At 39.6% G+C, this 14402-nt stretch overlaps 3 protein-coding genes across 7 annotated transcripts in view; all 3 read right to left on the reverse strand.

Moving 5' to 3' along the window:
- The window catches only part of LOC307258107 (collagen alpha-3(VI) chain-like), an 86475-nt gene that overhangs the window by 55261 nt on the left and 16812 nt on the right, over window positions 1-14402 (reverse strand). For 3 of the 5 annotated variants that reach the window (XM_080037519.1, XM_080037518.1, XM_080037517.1), the window contains exons 3-6: window positions 10958-11554; window positions 9852-10451; window positions 7462-8088; window positions 6774-7364 (exon numbers count right to left, since the gene is read on the reverse strand). In XM_080037519.1, the coding sequence (XP_079893645.1) occupies window positions 6774-7364; window positions 7462-8088; window positions 9852-10451; window positions 10958-11554 (2415 nt within the window). The remainder of the gene's footprint in view (window positions 1-6773; window positions 7365-7461; window positions 8089-9851; window positions 10452-10957; window positions 11555-14402) is intronic. The other 2 variants (XM_080037520.1, XM_080037521.1) reach the window with 2 other exon arrangements.
- LOC307258384 (collagen alpha-3(VI) chain-like) lies at window positions 872-3982 on the reverse strand (the record flags this gene model as incomplete). The annotated part of the gene is made up of 4 exons (XM_080037907.1): window positions 3794-3982; window positions 2987-3589; window positions 2122-2715; window positions 872-900 (listed from the first exon to the last, which is right to left on the reverse strand). The coding sequence occupies exons 1-4, from the start codon at window positions 3924-3926 to the stop codon at window positions 872-874; spliced, it is 1359 nt and encodes a 452-aa protein (XP_079894033.1). The 5' UTR covers window positions 3927-3982.
- On the reverse strand, window positions 12723-14024 carry LOC307258385 (collagen alpha-3(VI) chain-like; the record flags this gene model as incomplete). Its single annotated transcript, XM_080037908.1, has 1 exon — window positions 12723-14024. One exon carries the CDS (start codon window positions 14022-14024, stop codon window positions 13341-13343), a length of 684 nt encoding a protein of 227 aa, XP_079894034.1. The 3' UTR covers window positions 12723-13340.

The raw sequence follows: 14402 nt of genomic DNA on the forward strand, positions 1-14402 counted from the left end.
TGAATTTGACATTCCGGATCCAATTGCAAATGTGACAACACCTGCAGCCCTGAGCATACTTGCTGGGCCTCGTGGAGAATCTCTAGATCTTCCACTAGCTAACATGATAAGTATCTGCTTGGCACCTTCATGATGTCGACCTCCAGCATTTGAAGCAAATACATTATCCTTTACAAACTGTAGTGCTGCTCCAATATAGTGAGGCCTTCCACCTTTTGGTTTTAGGCTTGCAACATGCTTAAGAACATCATCTCTTGTGGTGTAAGTATCCAGATTGAAATTCAGTTCAGCATTGTTGCTATACTGGACAAGAGCAACTTTATCTTTTCCTTGGTCCAGGTCAAAGTTGTCAACCACTTTTGCAACAAATTCCCGTATAGCAGAGAATCTACTCCTGACATCATCAGATCCATCAATGAGAAAAACAATATCTCTATTTTCTCTGGAGCTTGAACCTAGAAATGTCCACAATAGTGTATTTGTTTTAGTTAGCATTTCAATTCATTACTGTTGACTTAAGTGAAATACATTCAGTTTACAGGGTTGAATATATATGTGGATATTAGTAGATATATGAATGATGTAAAGACCAATTACATGTGAAGTAAAAATTTAACTTTTTTTCACTCACCTACTCTAGGGCTGACGTAGCCTTCCTGAGATGCAATGACTGACAGCAACTGTTCTCTCACAAAAGGAAAGTCGGAAATGTCCTTGATAAAATACTCCGCTCCAGGAAGTTGTGCTAATTGCTTCATCTCCACCCTATCTGCTTTATTCACTCCAACAGTGAAAAGCACAATTCCAGCATTCCTCAGTCGGTCCACTGGACCAAATACATCATCTTCTGACTTTTTCCCAGTTAAGAGAATTAGTATCTGCGGGACTCCCTGTTGAACTCTGCTTCCAGATAAAACAGTGAACACACTGTTTTTCACATAATCAAGGGCTACACCAGTGTTCACGGGTGGCCCTCCTTTCAGTTTTACATTGCTCAAATGACTCAAAACATCTTCTTTCAGTAGGTATGTATTCAGGAGAAAATCACTTGTGGGTTCTGTGCTGTACTGAATCAAAGCAACTTGTGCTTTACTTGGCCCAATCTCTATTTGCTTGACAAACTCTCTGACAAAATCCAAGCTTTGTCTTTCACTTGCTTGCAATATATCATCAGATCCATCAAGGAGAAATACAATATCGGCCCTCACAGGTTTCAAATCTGCAATTGTGAAGGTGTCTGAAATGAATACAAAAATACATTGTACAAAATCAACTATTTTGTTGGAAAGAGAGATACAACTTATGTCCTGTAGAATCGTTAAAATGTTAAATTGCTAATACATTTTCGTCCTCTTACCAATTGTTGGAAATTCAGTTGTTTCATGAGCACCCCTCAATGTGGCTTCCACAGATGGATGTATGTTTAGCAAATTCTTAAAGTTTGTGACAGAAAAATAATGGGCTGGCGTGAAAGAGATTGTTTGCATTTCCAACGTATCAGCATTCTTTGTACCAATACTAAACGTCTTTATTCCATTTTCTTTGAGAGACTGTGCTGGTCCCCTAACATCATCCCCTGACCTCCCACCGCTGAATACATACAAGTATTGAGAGACCGATTCTGTACTTCTGCCTCCAACTGCAGGAGCAAAAACATTATCTCTGACAAACTCCAGTGCTTTGCCAATGTTGAGGGGTCTTCCCAACTTATGCCTCATTGTTCCAATGGAACTGAGCACATCATCTTTGGATGAATATGAATTCAAGTAGAAATTTACCGTGGCATCACGACTGAATTGAACAACAGCCACTTGGTCTCTGCTCTCCCCTAGATTTAAACTTTCAACATTTTTTTCAACAAAGCTTCGTATCTCTTCAAACCCATTCCGTGAGTCATATGATCCATCAATAAGAAATACTACATCATGTTTCTTAGAATCTGAAACAAAGACAAAAGACGTAGAAACAAAAGCAATATATTTAGCAGGCAATAGGTTAGACGTTATGCTGACAGTCCCTTATAATTCATTCTTGTGCTTAAATAGAAATCTTACATCTCAGTTTATTTTGATACAATCAACCAGATCCCTTTACTGAATATTCTATTATAGTAAAACTTACCAAAATCCTTTGTGGGAGCAGTTTTCTCCACATGGTGGAAAGCATCTCTTAACAATGACATAACATCCTGTTTAGCAGTAGGAAGCTCCTCATAATCAGTAATAGAGAGTGCATGATTGGGTTCATGAGATATTGTCTGCAGTTCTAGGGTATCAGCATCATTGGTTCCAATGGCTATTGTAATGACACCCATCTCTTTCAGTATTCTGACAGGGGTTTCTATGTCATCTGCAGATCTCCCTCCACTCAGGAGTATGAGAATCTGAGGAACTCCCTCATGGAGTCTAGCTCCTGAGTCAGAAGTAAATACATGGTCTTTGACATACCGGAGAGCTGCTCCAATGTTGTGAGGATGGCCTCCTTTGTGACTTAGGCCTCTCACTGCATCAATAACATCATCCTCTGTTGGGTAACGTCTCAAATTAAAATGTATTTCTGCCGTGTTGCTATACTGGACCACAGCCACGTGATCTCTGTTTGCATCAATGTTTAGGTTTGCCACTATTCTCTCCACAAAGTCTTTGATATTTGAGAATCTTTGCTGAGAATCATCAGAACCATCAAGCAAAAAAACAATGTCTCTTCTGTTGGGATCTGCAATCACACAAAGTTTCAATAAATTGGTTAATGATTAAATGTATGATGATACATGACAAGATATTCTTGCAGATGTTCAATTAACCCATGTGCACAACTTGCTTTTTTTTAAAGTTATACGTTATGGCCACAAAACAACACTAATCAGTTACTGTCAATCATTGGCCTTCAGATGGAAGTAATGACTTGAGGTCTACATCTATATAAGAATGCATTAAGATGTGCACCTGGCGCACAACATGAATCATTACATTCATTACAGTCTTACCATCTGATACTGATTTGATAGCAGGGGTTTCACCCTTCTCGATGGCAGAAAATATTTGCTGTTCCATTATAGACAGATCGTTGGAGTTTGCTACAAAGAAGGCATGACTAGCTTCCTGTGAAATGGACTGAATCTCAAGGGTATCTGCATTTTTCGTTCCCACCACAAATACCATCACACCAATTCCTTTCAAATTTTTTACGGCATTTCGGACATCATCATGGGACCTTCCACCAGTTAAAAGCACCAAAATCTGGTGGGCACCCTGTTGAAGCCTGCTTCCAGAAGAGGTTGTAAAAATATTATCCTTGGCATACTGGAGGGCTGCACCAGTATTGAGGGGTCTGCCTCCTTTATGCCTCATAATTTGCACATTGTCAGAAACATCCTGTTGTGTTTTGTACGTGTTCAGATAAAATTCAACAGAGGGCTCTCTACTGTACTGCACCACTGAAACACGATCTTTTCCCGTATCCACATTGAGTTTCTCCACCATTCTCTCAACAAATCCAAGCATTGCCTTGAAGTCATTTTGCATTTCATCAGAGGAATCCAGTAAAAATACAATATCACGGTGAGTGGATTCAGTTTGATCTACAGAAACTTTGACAGACACAAGAATGATTCTTAGTTAGTTATACAGTTCAATGAAGTAAAGATTTAGGATAGATAGATAGATAGATAGATAGATAGATAGATAGATAGATAGATAGATAGATAGATAGATAGATAGATAGATAGATAGATAGATAGATAGATAGATAGATAGATAGATAGATAGATAGATAGATAGATGGATAGTCTTACCCAGACCATTCTGTGGTTTAAGTCTTGGTTGCTGTCGAGACACCCTTTTCACAAATGACACAAGTTGTTGATGGATGCTCCCATCATCAAACCGAAGCACAGAGAAGGCATAGGAAGGGTTATGTGCAATCATTTGGTGCTCTAGTATGTCTGCATTTCTTGTACCTACACAGAATGGAACAACTAGGTCTTTCTTTAGAGCTGCAGCGGCACTTGCAACATCATCTTGAGATCTTCCCCCACTCAACAGAATCAATATCTGAGGGACACCTTCTTGACGCCGACTCCCAGAGGAATCAGTGAAAGCATTATCCCTCACATAGTTGAGAGCTGCCCCAGTGTTGAGTGGTCTGCCCCCTTTATGTTTCAACTGCTGAACCGTGGCAAGAACATCTTGTTTTTCTGTAAAGGTGTTCAAACTGAAATGTGTCTGTGAATTTCCGCTGTACTGGATCACAGAAACACGATCTTTGTTCCCACCAACATTGAGTGTTTCTACCACTTTTTGGACAAAACCTTTCATGGCTGGGAAGACATTCCGTGTGTCATCGGACCCATCCAAAAGAAACACTATGTCTCTTTGAGGGGACTCTAATTCAACTAGAAAGGAATAGGAAAACCTAATTTAAGAATCACACATATGGTACATAAGCTTAAAAATATAATGGAACAATCATTACACTTTATGTTGTTGATAAATCCATAAGAGCTGGTAATCAAAATCAAGATTAATGCTGCAATAGACAAGTTGTTAGATGCCAAAACATTTAAGAAAACTAGTAGATGAAGAAAGTATGGAGAAAGTTATTATAAACTTAAGTTATTATTAAAATGGAAAAAAAAAATATTTCAATGTTCTTAACATTCAGTCAATGATGTAATTATCATTGGTCCATGAAAGAGAAAAGGTACAGAAAATAAGGATATTTGCTGATGTGGATACATCAGGACTCCGGTGTTCAAGAAGAAAAAGAATGAGAACCAAAAGGATGAGAGCCAAACCAAACAGGAAAACAGCATAACCAGGACGTTGCTACTAGTCAAGGGAGACAGTTTGAGAAACATGAAACTGATCAAATGACATTCTTCAGAGGACGATGCAGTTTCATTGCAATTCAAACTGTGCAGGACCAAATTTACTAAACTATAAGCAGGGAGTCAGTTTGATTCTCAACTCCTAATCAGTGACACTTCTTACCTACAAGAGTGGGTGACTCAATTTGTATGTCCGACTGGACATATGCTGCTATTTCCGGCTGAAGAGACAAAAGTTCACCAAAGACGGGAAGGTTGAAAAGAAATCTGGAGGAGAGGGCAATTTTTTCAAGCTCCTCCTGTTTAGAGTTTTTCATTCCAATGGCAAAAGACAGAATACCGATTTGTTTTAGGCGTAGTGCGGCTCCTGAAACGTCATCATTTGATTTGCCACCGGTCAGCAGAAACAGAATCTGAGGAACTCCTTCCAAGTGTCTACTTCCAGATGAAGCTGTGAAAACATTGTCCCTCACAAATTGCAGGGCAGCTCCAGTGTTCCGAGGTCTTCCACCTTTATGACGAAGACTTCTTACAGCATAGATGATAGCTTTTTTGGATCTGTGAGTTTTAAGATTGAAGTATACTTTGGCGTCATCACTAAATTGCACAACAGCTACCCGAACCTTATCTTCACCAATGTCTAGTTGTCCTGCCATTCTTCTGATGAACTCTCGGATAGCTGGTAGTCCATTTCTTGAGTCATCTGACCCATCAAGGAGAAACACTATGTCCCTCTTATTGCTTCCTATGTCAACAAGATGATACAAGGAAGAAAGAAATAGAATTCACGAAATTTGCGTTCAAGACGTGTCAGCATGAGTAATGTAAAAGCTCAGAGGAATACACTGAGCATGGAAAGACAGATGTGCTTCTGCTCTGAAAGTGAAGTGTCAAGCAGAGCTGCTTAAGAACCATCTTTTTATCAAAAAGATGTATGCAATAACTTCAAGTCATCTTCACCACTGAAGTGGGAGGATTGAAAAGAGGCACAAAAGAGTGCTATATTCTTAAAAGCCTCAGGAATGCAGAACAGATAATACACCTTTTTAGAAAATGTAATAATTAATGTCATGCAACATGTGCCAAAGCAGATCATCAATCACTAGGAAGTTCTGTTAAATGTTCTAGAGAGACAGAAGGATTTTATGATATATACAAATGTTTTTTTCTGAACACACATAATGCTGTTATTTACTCTGATTTGAGGCATGTGGCATTCTTACCTACTAAGTCCTGGATTCCAGTCATGGTTTTCTCACTGTCTTTGTTCATATTCAATGTATCAACAAGTTGTGATTGGATTGAGGGCAACATGGAGAAATCAGTGACGCTGAGTGTGAAATCAGGTTTGAAAGCAATCATTTCCAACTCTGAAAGATTGGCATCTCCAACTCCAACTCCCACTGACAAAATGTCACGTGCTTTAAGGGCCAAAGCTGGGCTTTTAACATTATCAGTGGACGGTTTAGTACTTAGAAGAACTAAGATCTGGGGAACTCCTTCTAGTCTTCTGCTGCCCGTGGAGGATGTGAAGACACTGAGTCTCACAAACTGGAGAGCTCTGCCGATATTAAGGCGCTTCCCACCCTTGTGCCTTAATTTATCTATGGCATTTATAATGTCATTCTTTGTCTTGTGAGAGTTTAGATCAAAGTTGACCTCAGGGTTATCAGCAAACTGAACCACAGACACTCTGTCTTGGCTTTCACCGACAGAGAGGCTCTCCACTATGCTCTTAATGAAGAGTTTTATTTCTGGGAATCCATTCCTTGTGTTATCAGAGCCATCCAGTAGAAAAACAATATCTCTTTTTACAGCACTGCTTTGTACTAAAACACATAATAGATAATATTTAGTCATTTTCATTAAGCATCCATCATCAGTATGAGTGCGGTTTTATATAAAGAAAGTCTAACATGCCAATACAAAAATAGATTTCTCTTACCTTGCTGTAGGACAACGGTCAGCTGTTCCTTTGGAAGGCTCACATAGTTATTGAGCTTTTGTGGTATGGTGCTAAGCTCACTGAATTCCCTCACATTGAAGGCAAAGGAAGGGTTGTGTGAAATGTCCGCAATTTGCTTTGGGTCTGCATCCTTGACACCAACACCAAACGGTACGACTCCATCTGTCTTCAGCACACCAGCAGGATCCCTCACATTATCCATGGACTTGCCTCCAGTCAAAAGGATCAGAAACTGAGGAACATTTTGCGCAGCCCGACTGCCATGCCTTTCAGACAAGATTGTTTCCTTCATGAATCTTAGAGCAGCTCCTGTGTTTAGACTGCGTCCACCAGCCAGTGTCATTCCATTGACAGCTCTCATCACGTCATCTTTAGTTTGGTAAGTGTTAAGGTAGAAACTTGCAGTTGGCCTTTCGCTGTGTTGAACCACTGAAATTCGTACCTTGTCAGCCCCAATGTCAAGTGGTTCAATTACTTTAATGATAAAATCCCGGATGTAGGCAAAATCTCTTCGAACATTGTCTGTGCCATCAATGAGGAAGGCAACATCCCTTTCACCTCCAGAAGCAACTGAGGAATATCACAAAAAACAAATAGTTACTAGGGAAACACTTGTGTATTTCTGATTAACTTAATTGATAAAAAAACAGATAAATACAAAACTCACCAGGTTCATCAGGGAAAGCTGTCAGGATATCTGTGTCGCCAACCACTGTAATCAACTTTGGCATGATAACTTCCGCCATAGCTGGTAAATTAGAGAATCTTGTGTCATGGTAAGCCAAATCTGGAACAAAGGCAACTGTTCTCAGTAGAGCATCATCTGCTTGCCCAGAACTGACTGTGAAGGTCAAAACACCAGCCAGAGCCAATTTATCAGCTACAGATTTAACCTCATCTTGGGCTGGACCACCAGTGATCAGAACCAACACCTGCTGGACTCCCTGCCTCCTGCGTGACCCAGCCGATGGCTGAAACATGTTTGCAAGGGCATAATTCATGGCAGCGCCTGTATTCAAAACTGAGCCCCCAGTGAGCCTGAGTTGAGAGATTTTATTCACAACATCTTGCCTGTTGCTGTGGCTATTTAGATAAAATTCGATTTTGGGACGATCCGCAAACTGCAGGAGACCAATCTGGACCCTCTCAGGACGCACATCCAGCTGGTTGACCACGTTGATCATGAAGTCTCTCACATAGGGTAAGCTGCTACTACCGATGTAGTTTGAGCCATCCACTAGGAAGACAATGTCTCGGACCACTTTTTGAGAAGTCACCGTGGTTATCTCCACCACTAAGGAAAAGCATACAAAAAAAACATAACAATTAATACGTAATACCATACACAATATATGATATACATTCAGGCTTTAGCAGATGTACCACTCACTCCAAGATAAAGTCAGGGAGGAGCTACATATTTGGAATCGCCCAAAAAATATAATGTACAGGATTGTTTCTCAGCAATGAAAAATCAGCAGTAACCTAAATCTAAATGTCTGATGACTGGCAACAGACAGTACTAGAAAATATACATAGTTACTGCTTATAGCCATCCGAATCTCATAGATTATTGTCTATTTTCAATCTGAGAGACAGTTTTCAAGTTTTGGTTGGTGGGATAAACATGTAGCCCCTCTCAATGTGAACAATGTGTAGCTCCAAAATGACCTCCAGTTTCCAGTGAAGGTGTTCTCCTTGCACATGAGTGACACATTAAAGACACAACATGAACTATCTAGCGAATTGTTGGTCCAGCACAGTGTTGGTTAGCAGGCAGAACAGCTTCAATGTGCTAGTTTTAGATTGTGAGTGTGGGTTTAGAGAGAGGGGGTAAACATGCTCTGAGTAGGCTCAGTAGAAACTGTTATAGAGCCTGACACCTGAAGCTTTTCATCATCCCAGTTTCCCCATGGGTCTTTCCTCCTAAGGGTTTCTTAATGGAACGTTTTAAACTGATCCACTGTCTACATAATGAATATGAAATTGTTTTCTTGAATTGCTTTACAATAAAAGTTACCCGGTGACACGCTGTTGGGACAGCTTACAACTTAAAACTGTTGCGTTCGCAATTTCAGTAAATTAACATATCTTAAATTAATAATTAAATAATTAAACAGAGAGGCTGACATCTGTTTTTTGAAAGTATAAATGTATAAAGTAAGTTTCAACTTAATTGAAACAACAACGATTCAGCAACAAGGTAGAAAAATACAGATAACTGATACGGGTAACTTTTATTGTGGAGCAATTTCATTTTTAAACGTACCAGTCAACCACATGTGTTGAGCCAATCAGTTTGGCGCATGGTTGTTGGAGGTGTGTATCATTGTTTTGCATGGTAAAAGTGGAAAACACATGTACAGTAATTACGGTTCTGATAAGCTTGTGCTACTAGAACAGGCTATATGAAGGCAGGACTTTGAGGCCCAGTACTAAGAATATTTGGTAACACTTTACAATAAGCGTACATTAATTAACTGTTATTTAATGCTAAGTTAATGCTAAATAAACATCAACAAAGCATTAACTAACTGTTTTTAACTGCTTAGTTAGTGCTTAATAAGCATTAACTAAGCATGAACTAACCATTATGCTTAGTTAATGCCTAACTAAACATTAGTTAACTAGGTGTTCTTAATTCCTAACCAAGCATTAACTAACCGTTAATAACCAATCATTAACAGTTAGTTAATGCGTAATCAGCATTCCCTAAACATTAATAGCATTAACCAGGCAAAAAATAACAGTTAATTCATGTACCCTTATTGTAAAGTTTTACAGAATATTATTATCTGCTGTGCAGGGAAATCTTCAAACTCCCAGATCTGTAATTTAAACTGGATTTCCTTATTTTAATTCATGGGACACTGTTTGTGGTTGGATGATAATGGTGAAAGGAACTGTCAGACAGTCCAACATTTCCAATATGTTTTCAGTAGGGTTGATAATTGTTGTTAATTGTTAATGTGTCACTCATTTATATATTTACATTTATTCCAAAAAAATATAGAATTTCTTTGAAAGTACATTGTGCTTTAAAGATAAAAGTACTACCTGGCTCAGTGGGTACTTCGGTCACCACAACCCCAGCTAGAGTTGAGAGTGCATCAACAATTGGACGAACCAACGCTGGCCGACCCAATGCACGGAAGTCCTTTAGCATGAACACAACAGACTCAGCAAAGGCTATCTGCTTCAGCTCCTGCTCATCAGCACTCTTGGAGCCCGTAGCTAGAGTCAAAACACCCATTTTCTGCAGGGCCCTAGCAGGTTCTTCCACACTGTCACTGGACCTTTTGCTGGTCAACAACAGTACAAGCTGGGGTACCCCCTCCCGAATACGACTACCCTTCTCAGGTCGCAGCATATTTGTCCGCACAAAGTTCAAGGCTGCTCCAATGTTGACTGTCTGTCCAGGTCTTGGCTTGATACTGCCCAGAGCAGCAATGAGAGCCTCCCTAGATCCATGGGAGTTGAGATCCATCTCAAGACGAGGGGCATTGCTGAACTGGGCCACACCCACTTGCACTTCATCTGGACCAATTGGCATGGTGTCGACAAACCGCTTGATGAATTCGCGCACAGAGTTGATGAGCTGTGAACCCATTGTACTGTCGAGTAGGAAAATGATGTCTCGTTTTCCGACTGCCAAGACTGAAAAGAAAAAACATTAATGTTAGAATAAAATCTGACAGTGTAATGAAAATACATTTGTATATATAACCACTATATAATCATGAAAATGGTGGAGTAATTAAGCAGCTAATTAAAAGTTTTTAGTAGTTAAAGCATAACTTTAATCAGGTAATAAAGCGTCCGTCAATGTCCTTTCTTTGGCAGAATTTCCTTTAACCATTAGGCTGTTTACCTTGAAAATGAATTAATGGATCTATACATTTGAAGCCTCTCGGTTAGTCAGCTTAGTCAAATTCCCAATACAGAACACTAATACAAAGAGTAAATACTCTCTTTTACTGTTTTGTCAAAAGCATGTTACAATTACAGTACAAAGAGACCGAAGCAATTTCATATTTAACACAAGCATATCTTACCTTGCAAAATATATTTCATTCATTTTGAGCTCTTGTGAGCTTTAAGAGCTTTAAGGTACCCTTCCACAACCACAATGCACTGCCAATATTTACAGAGGAGTTACATACCTTCTGTGAACTCATTCTGAATTATAATGGTGCGCTGGACCACCCCGTTAATGTATGGGAGCAGCTGGTCACCCATGTTTGCCACTGATCTGAAATCAGGGGCTGACAGGACAAAACTTCTATCTGTAGCAACTGCTTCCAGATCTGCAGTGGCACTGTCACCAATCACTACGCCAAATGTGACAACGCTAGCCCTCTTAAGGGCCCGGTCACCAGCGCCAGTATCATCAGTGGATGGCCCAGCACTGATAACCACCAACATCTGGGGCACCCCTTCGTCTGACCTGCCCCCAGCTGTTTGGCTCAAAAGGCTCTCGGCCACTTCCTCCAAGGCAGCCCCCAGGTTAGACTCGTCACCCCCTGAGTATGCGAGGCCCTTCACGGCTTCCAGGACTGATGATTTGCTGTCATAGCTATTTAGATAGAACTTTATCTCTGGGTTGCCGTTGTACAGGGCCAAGGCCACCCGAACAGTGTCCCTGCCCACATCAAGGGGCTCAATGATTCTCACAGCCAAATCACGCACAAAGGGGAAGTTTGCTGCTCCAACGTTCTGGGATCCATCAATTAAGAGTACTAGGTCAGCTGAATCTTGTGCTTTAAGGAGAGAGAGAGAGACAGAGAGGACAAAACAAAATGGAACTTGTGAAAGCGTTAACATAGTGAGACAGAGACTAAGACAAATCAAAGAACTCGTGCTAGCATTACACTGCATGTGTCAGGTGACATTCAAAGTGAACAAATCAAAAACAACACTAAAACACATCATACTACATGTAGGCTGAACCAGGGAGATTTCCTAAATCATTGTTTGTGTGAATGTAGATTAGCATTTTTTTGTCAACCTAATGTTGTTTTCTGTATTGTAACAATACCCTATCATTATTATATGATTTGGAATGGATATGGATTTTACTGAAATTAGGGTGACGAAAAAACCACCGTACAGAAACAATGTATTCTGTGTATGTTCTACAAAATGCCAGCTTAATGAGGTCAAGAATATATTTAATTTCTAGAAAAACTGTATTTATATAGGACTTAATAAATAGTGTACTGTATCCAGGGAAGTAGAGCGTTACATTTAATTATATTGCAAAATTTACAAAAACAAATGGACTCATTAGTTTCTAATACATATTACAGTAATTATATATGCTTATAATAATTCATACTTAATTAGTATTTGTTGTGAATTCAATTTGTGAGAGAAAAGTAGATAAGATAACAACTGCAAAAATCTGTGTGTAAAAGGAAGAAATCATTAAACAGTTTTAATTCAATCTTTTAAGGAGTTCCCTATTCATTTTGTGTTATTTGTCCCTTTTTATATGCTCCACTGAGTTCAACCTCCCATGCAGACTCTTGTTATGGACTTCAGATAAAGTGACCAGTCATGACCCTGTGAGCTATCCTTGTTGCCTGCAAGTTAACAGTACTTGAGAAGATATTCCATGTGATTCAATGTGTACAAATGTGTATATTAGTGAAGTTTCCAATTCATTCTGTATGCTACAGCAATGTCTTCTTTGGTCAGTGTACTTTTTTATTTATGTAGTTTGATAGTTATGTATTTCTTATTCAAGTTACTTCAAGTAACTTATTATAACAGTGGGACATATTTGTTTGAAATTCTCAAAGTACTTATTTTTGCAGGTCAAAGATAGCCAAGGCAGGTTCATCACCGTTTCAAATACAGAATATTTTACAAATTGTACACAGATAGGCATAGTGACTGATAAAGACAAACATACAAAAGGCAAGACAAAAAAAGCAGTGGTGCATGGTTAGCTTTTGTTAAAAGCTCATTGTTTGACTCTGAGAAGTGAAATTGTTAAGGTCATCCTTGAGACCATGTTCTTTTCAAAAGGTTGTTTATTTGAGGTTTGGCTATATGGATTTCATGTTTTTATTCTATTGATATGTGTTGATATTCTCTCTGTCAAGTATATGTGTCCTCCCACCTACAGCTGGGTCTAATAAGTACAAGCATATGGTTTCTTAAATAATGATTGAGGTCATTTCTGTGTGTTAACACATAACTCAATTTTCTGCCAAATTTAAAAGCACCTGGGACATAATTGTCATAGTGTTCTCTAAAGTCACATTTGTTTTTTTCCTTCTACTTTGCTGTTGCATAAATCTGTGCCTTTTCACAAACTAAACACACATATTCAAGATGCTATAAGGGTGGCAATCACATGCATATCTTGTTGTGATTTCCAAAGCATTAGGGCCATATTAAATGTGGTAAGACAAAACAAGTGATGTTAATTTTCATCTGGGTGGTGAAAGGTTATTGTGGTTAAAGATATTCTTAATTGTGTTAATGATAGAATCACGCCTACATATGCAGCAACCTCTTTCTGCACATGTAGGCACATTAGTATGGTAGTGACACTGGTCCCATTCCATTACCTGTCCCTCCTCCAACCACAGGGGCCTCGTTTGCCACAGGAGAACCCCCTGACCGGGTCACTGCGCCGCAAAGCCCCACTACTAAATCTTGGATTATGTCCCGCAAAGTCAGGAAAGAGTCTACACTGAACATATGAGTGGCATAGGGCTGACTAGCCATCTCCCTGAGCTCAGAGTCCACTGCATCCTGAACTCCAACTGCAAACACCTCCACACCTGCCAGCCGCAGCACCTGAGCTGGCTTGGCCACATCATCCTGGGAGCGACCATCTGTCAGCACCAGCACAATCTGGACCACTCCATCAACAGCCCGGCTGCCAGATGCAGTGTTCAAGTGTGTACGAGTCAGGTAATCCAGGCCCAGGCCAGTCCGGGTGCCCCCGCCACGGTAAGGCATAGCCTCGATGTGTGCCAGGACTCCCTGTGTTGTTGGGTAGCTGTTGAGCTGGAACTCGGTTTCAGGCCTGTTATTGTACTGCACGAGGGCAAATTTAAACCTTCCCCCTCCAACTTGGTGAAGTGCTTGTGTCAAGGTGTAAAGAAATTGTCTGACATGCTTAAAGTTCTCCTCTCCAATACTCCAGGATGAATCCACTAGAAAGTATATATCAGCTGCAAACCCTTGTGCACAATCTTCAAAAGAAAGCATTTGGATGACAGAAGTGGAAACCAGTGAAAAGATGTTTGTGTCTTGTTCACAATACAACTTTGTCTTGGAAATTCTACTTTTGATAGCATTCATTCAAAAGCATCTGACTGGGTTTATAACTCCTCTCACACTCCTGATGCCTCCCAAACTGAGATATTTCAAGAGTTTTAATTTGGATTTTATTATAATAGCTAGTTTACCAAATAATGCTTATTCAAAATGAAAATGTATGGCATTACTTAATCTACATTAATTGGTTTTGTTTCAAATACAATATCATAGCCCTTTGTATTAATCCCACTACTCTCATTTGTGTTTTAACTTGCAATATATTATTTGGTCTAGAGCACATATAGATTACATATTTTTAGGAGAGCA

This window comes from Ammodytes marinus (genome assembly GCF_949987685.1).
Source record: "Ammodytes marinus genome assembly, chromosome: 12".
Classification (NCBI taxonomy): domain Eukaryota; kingdom Metazoa; phylum Chordata; class Actinopteri; order Uranoscopiformes; family Ammodytidae; genus Ammodytes; species Ammodytes marinus.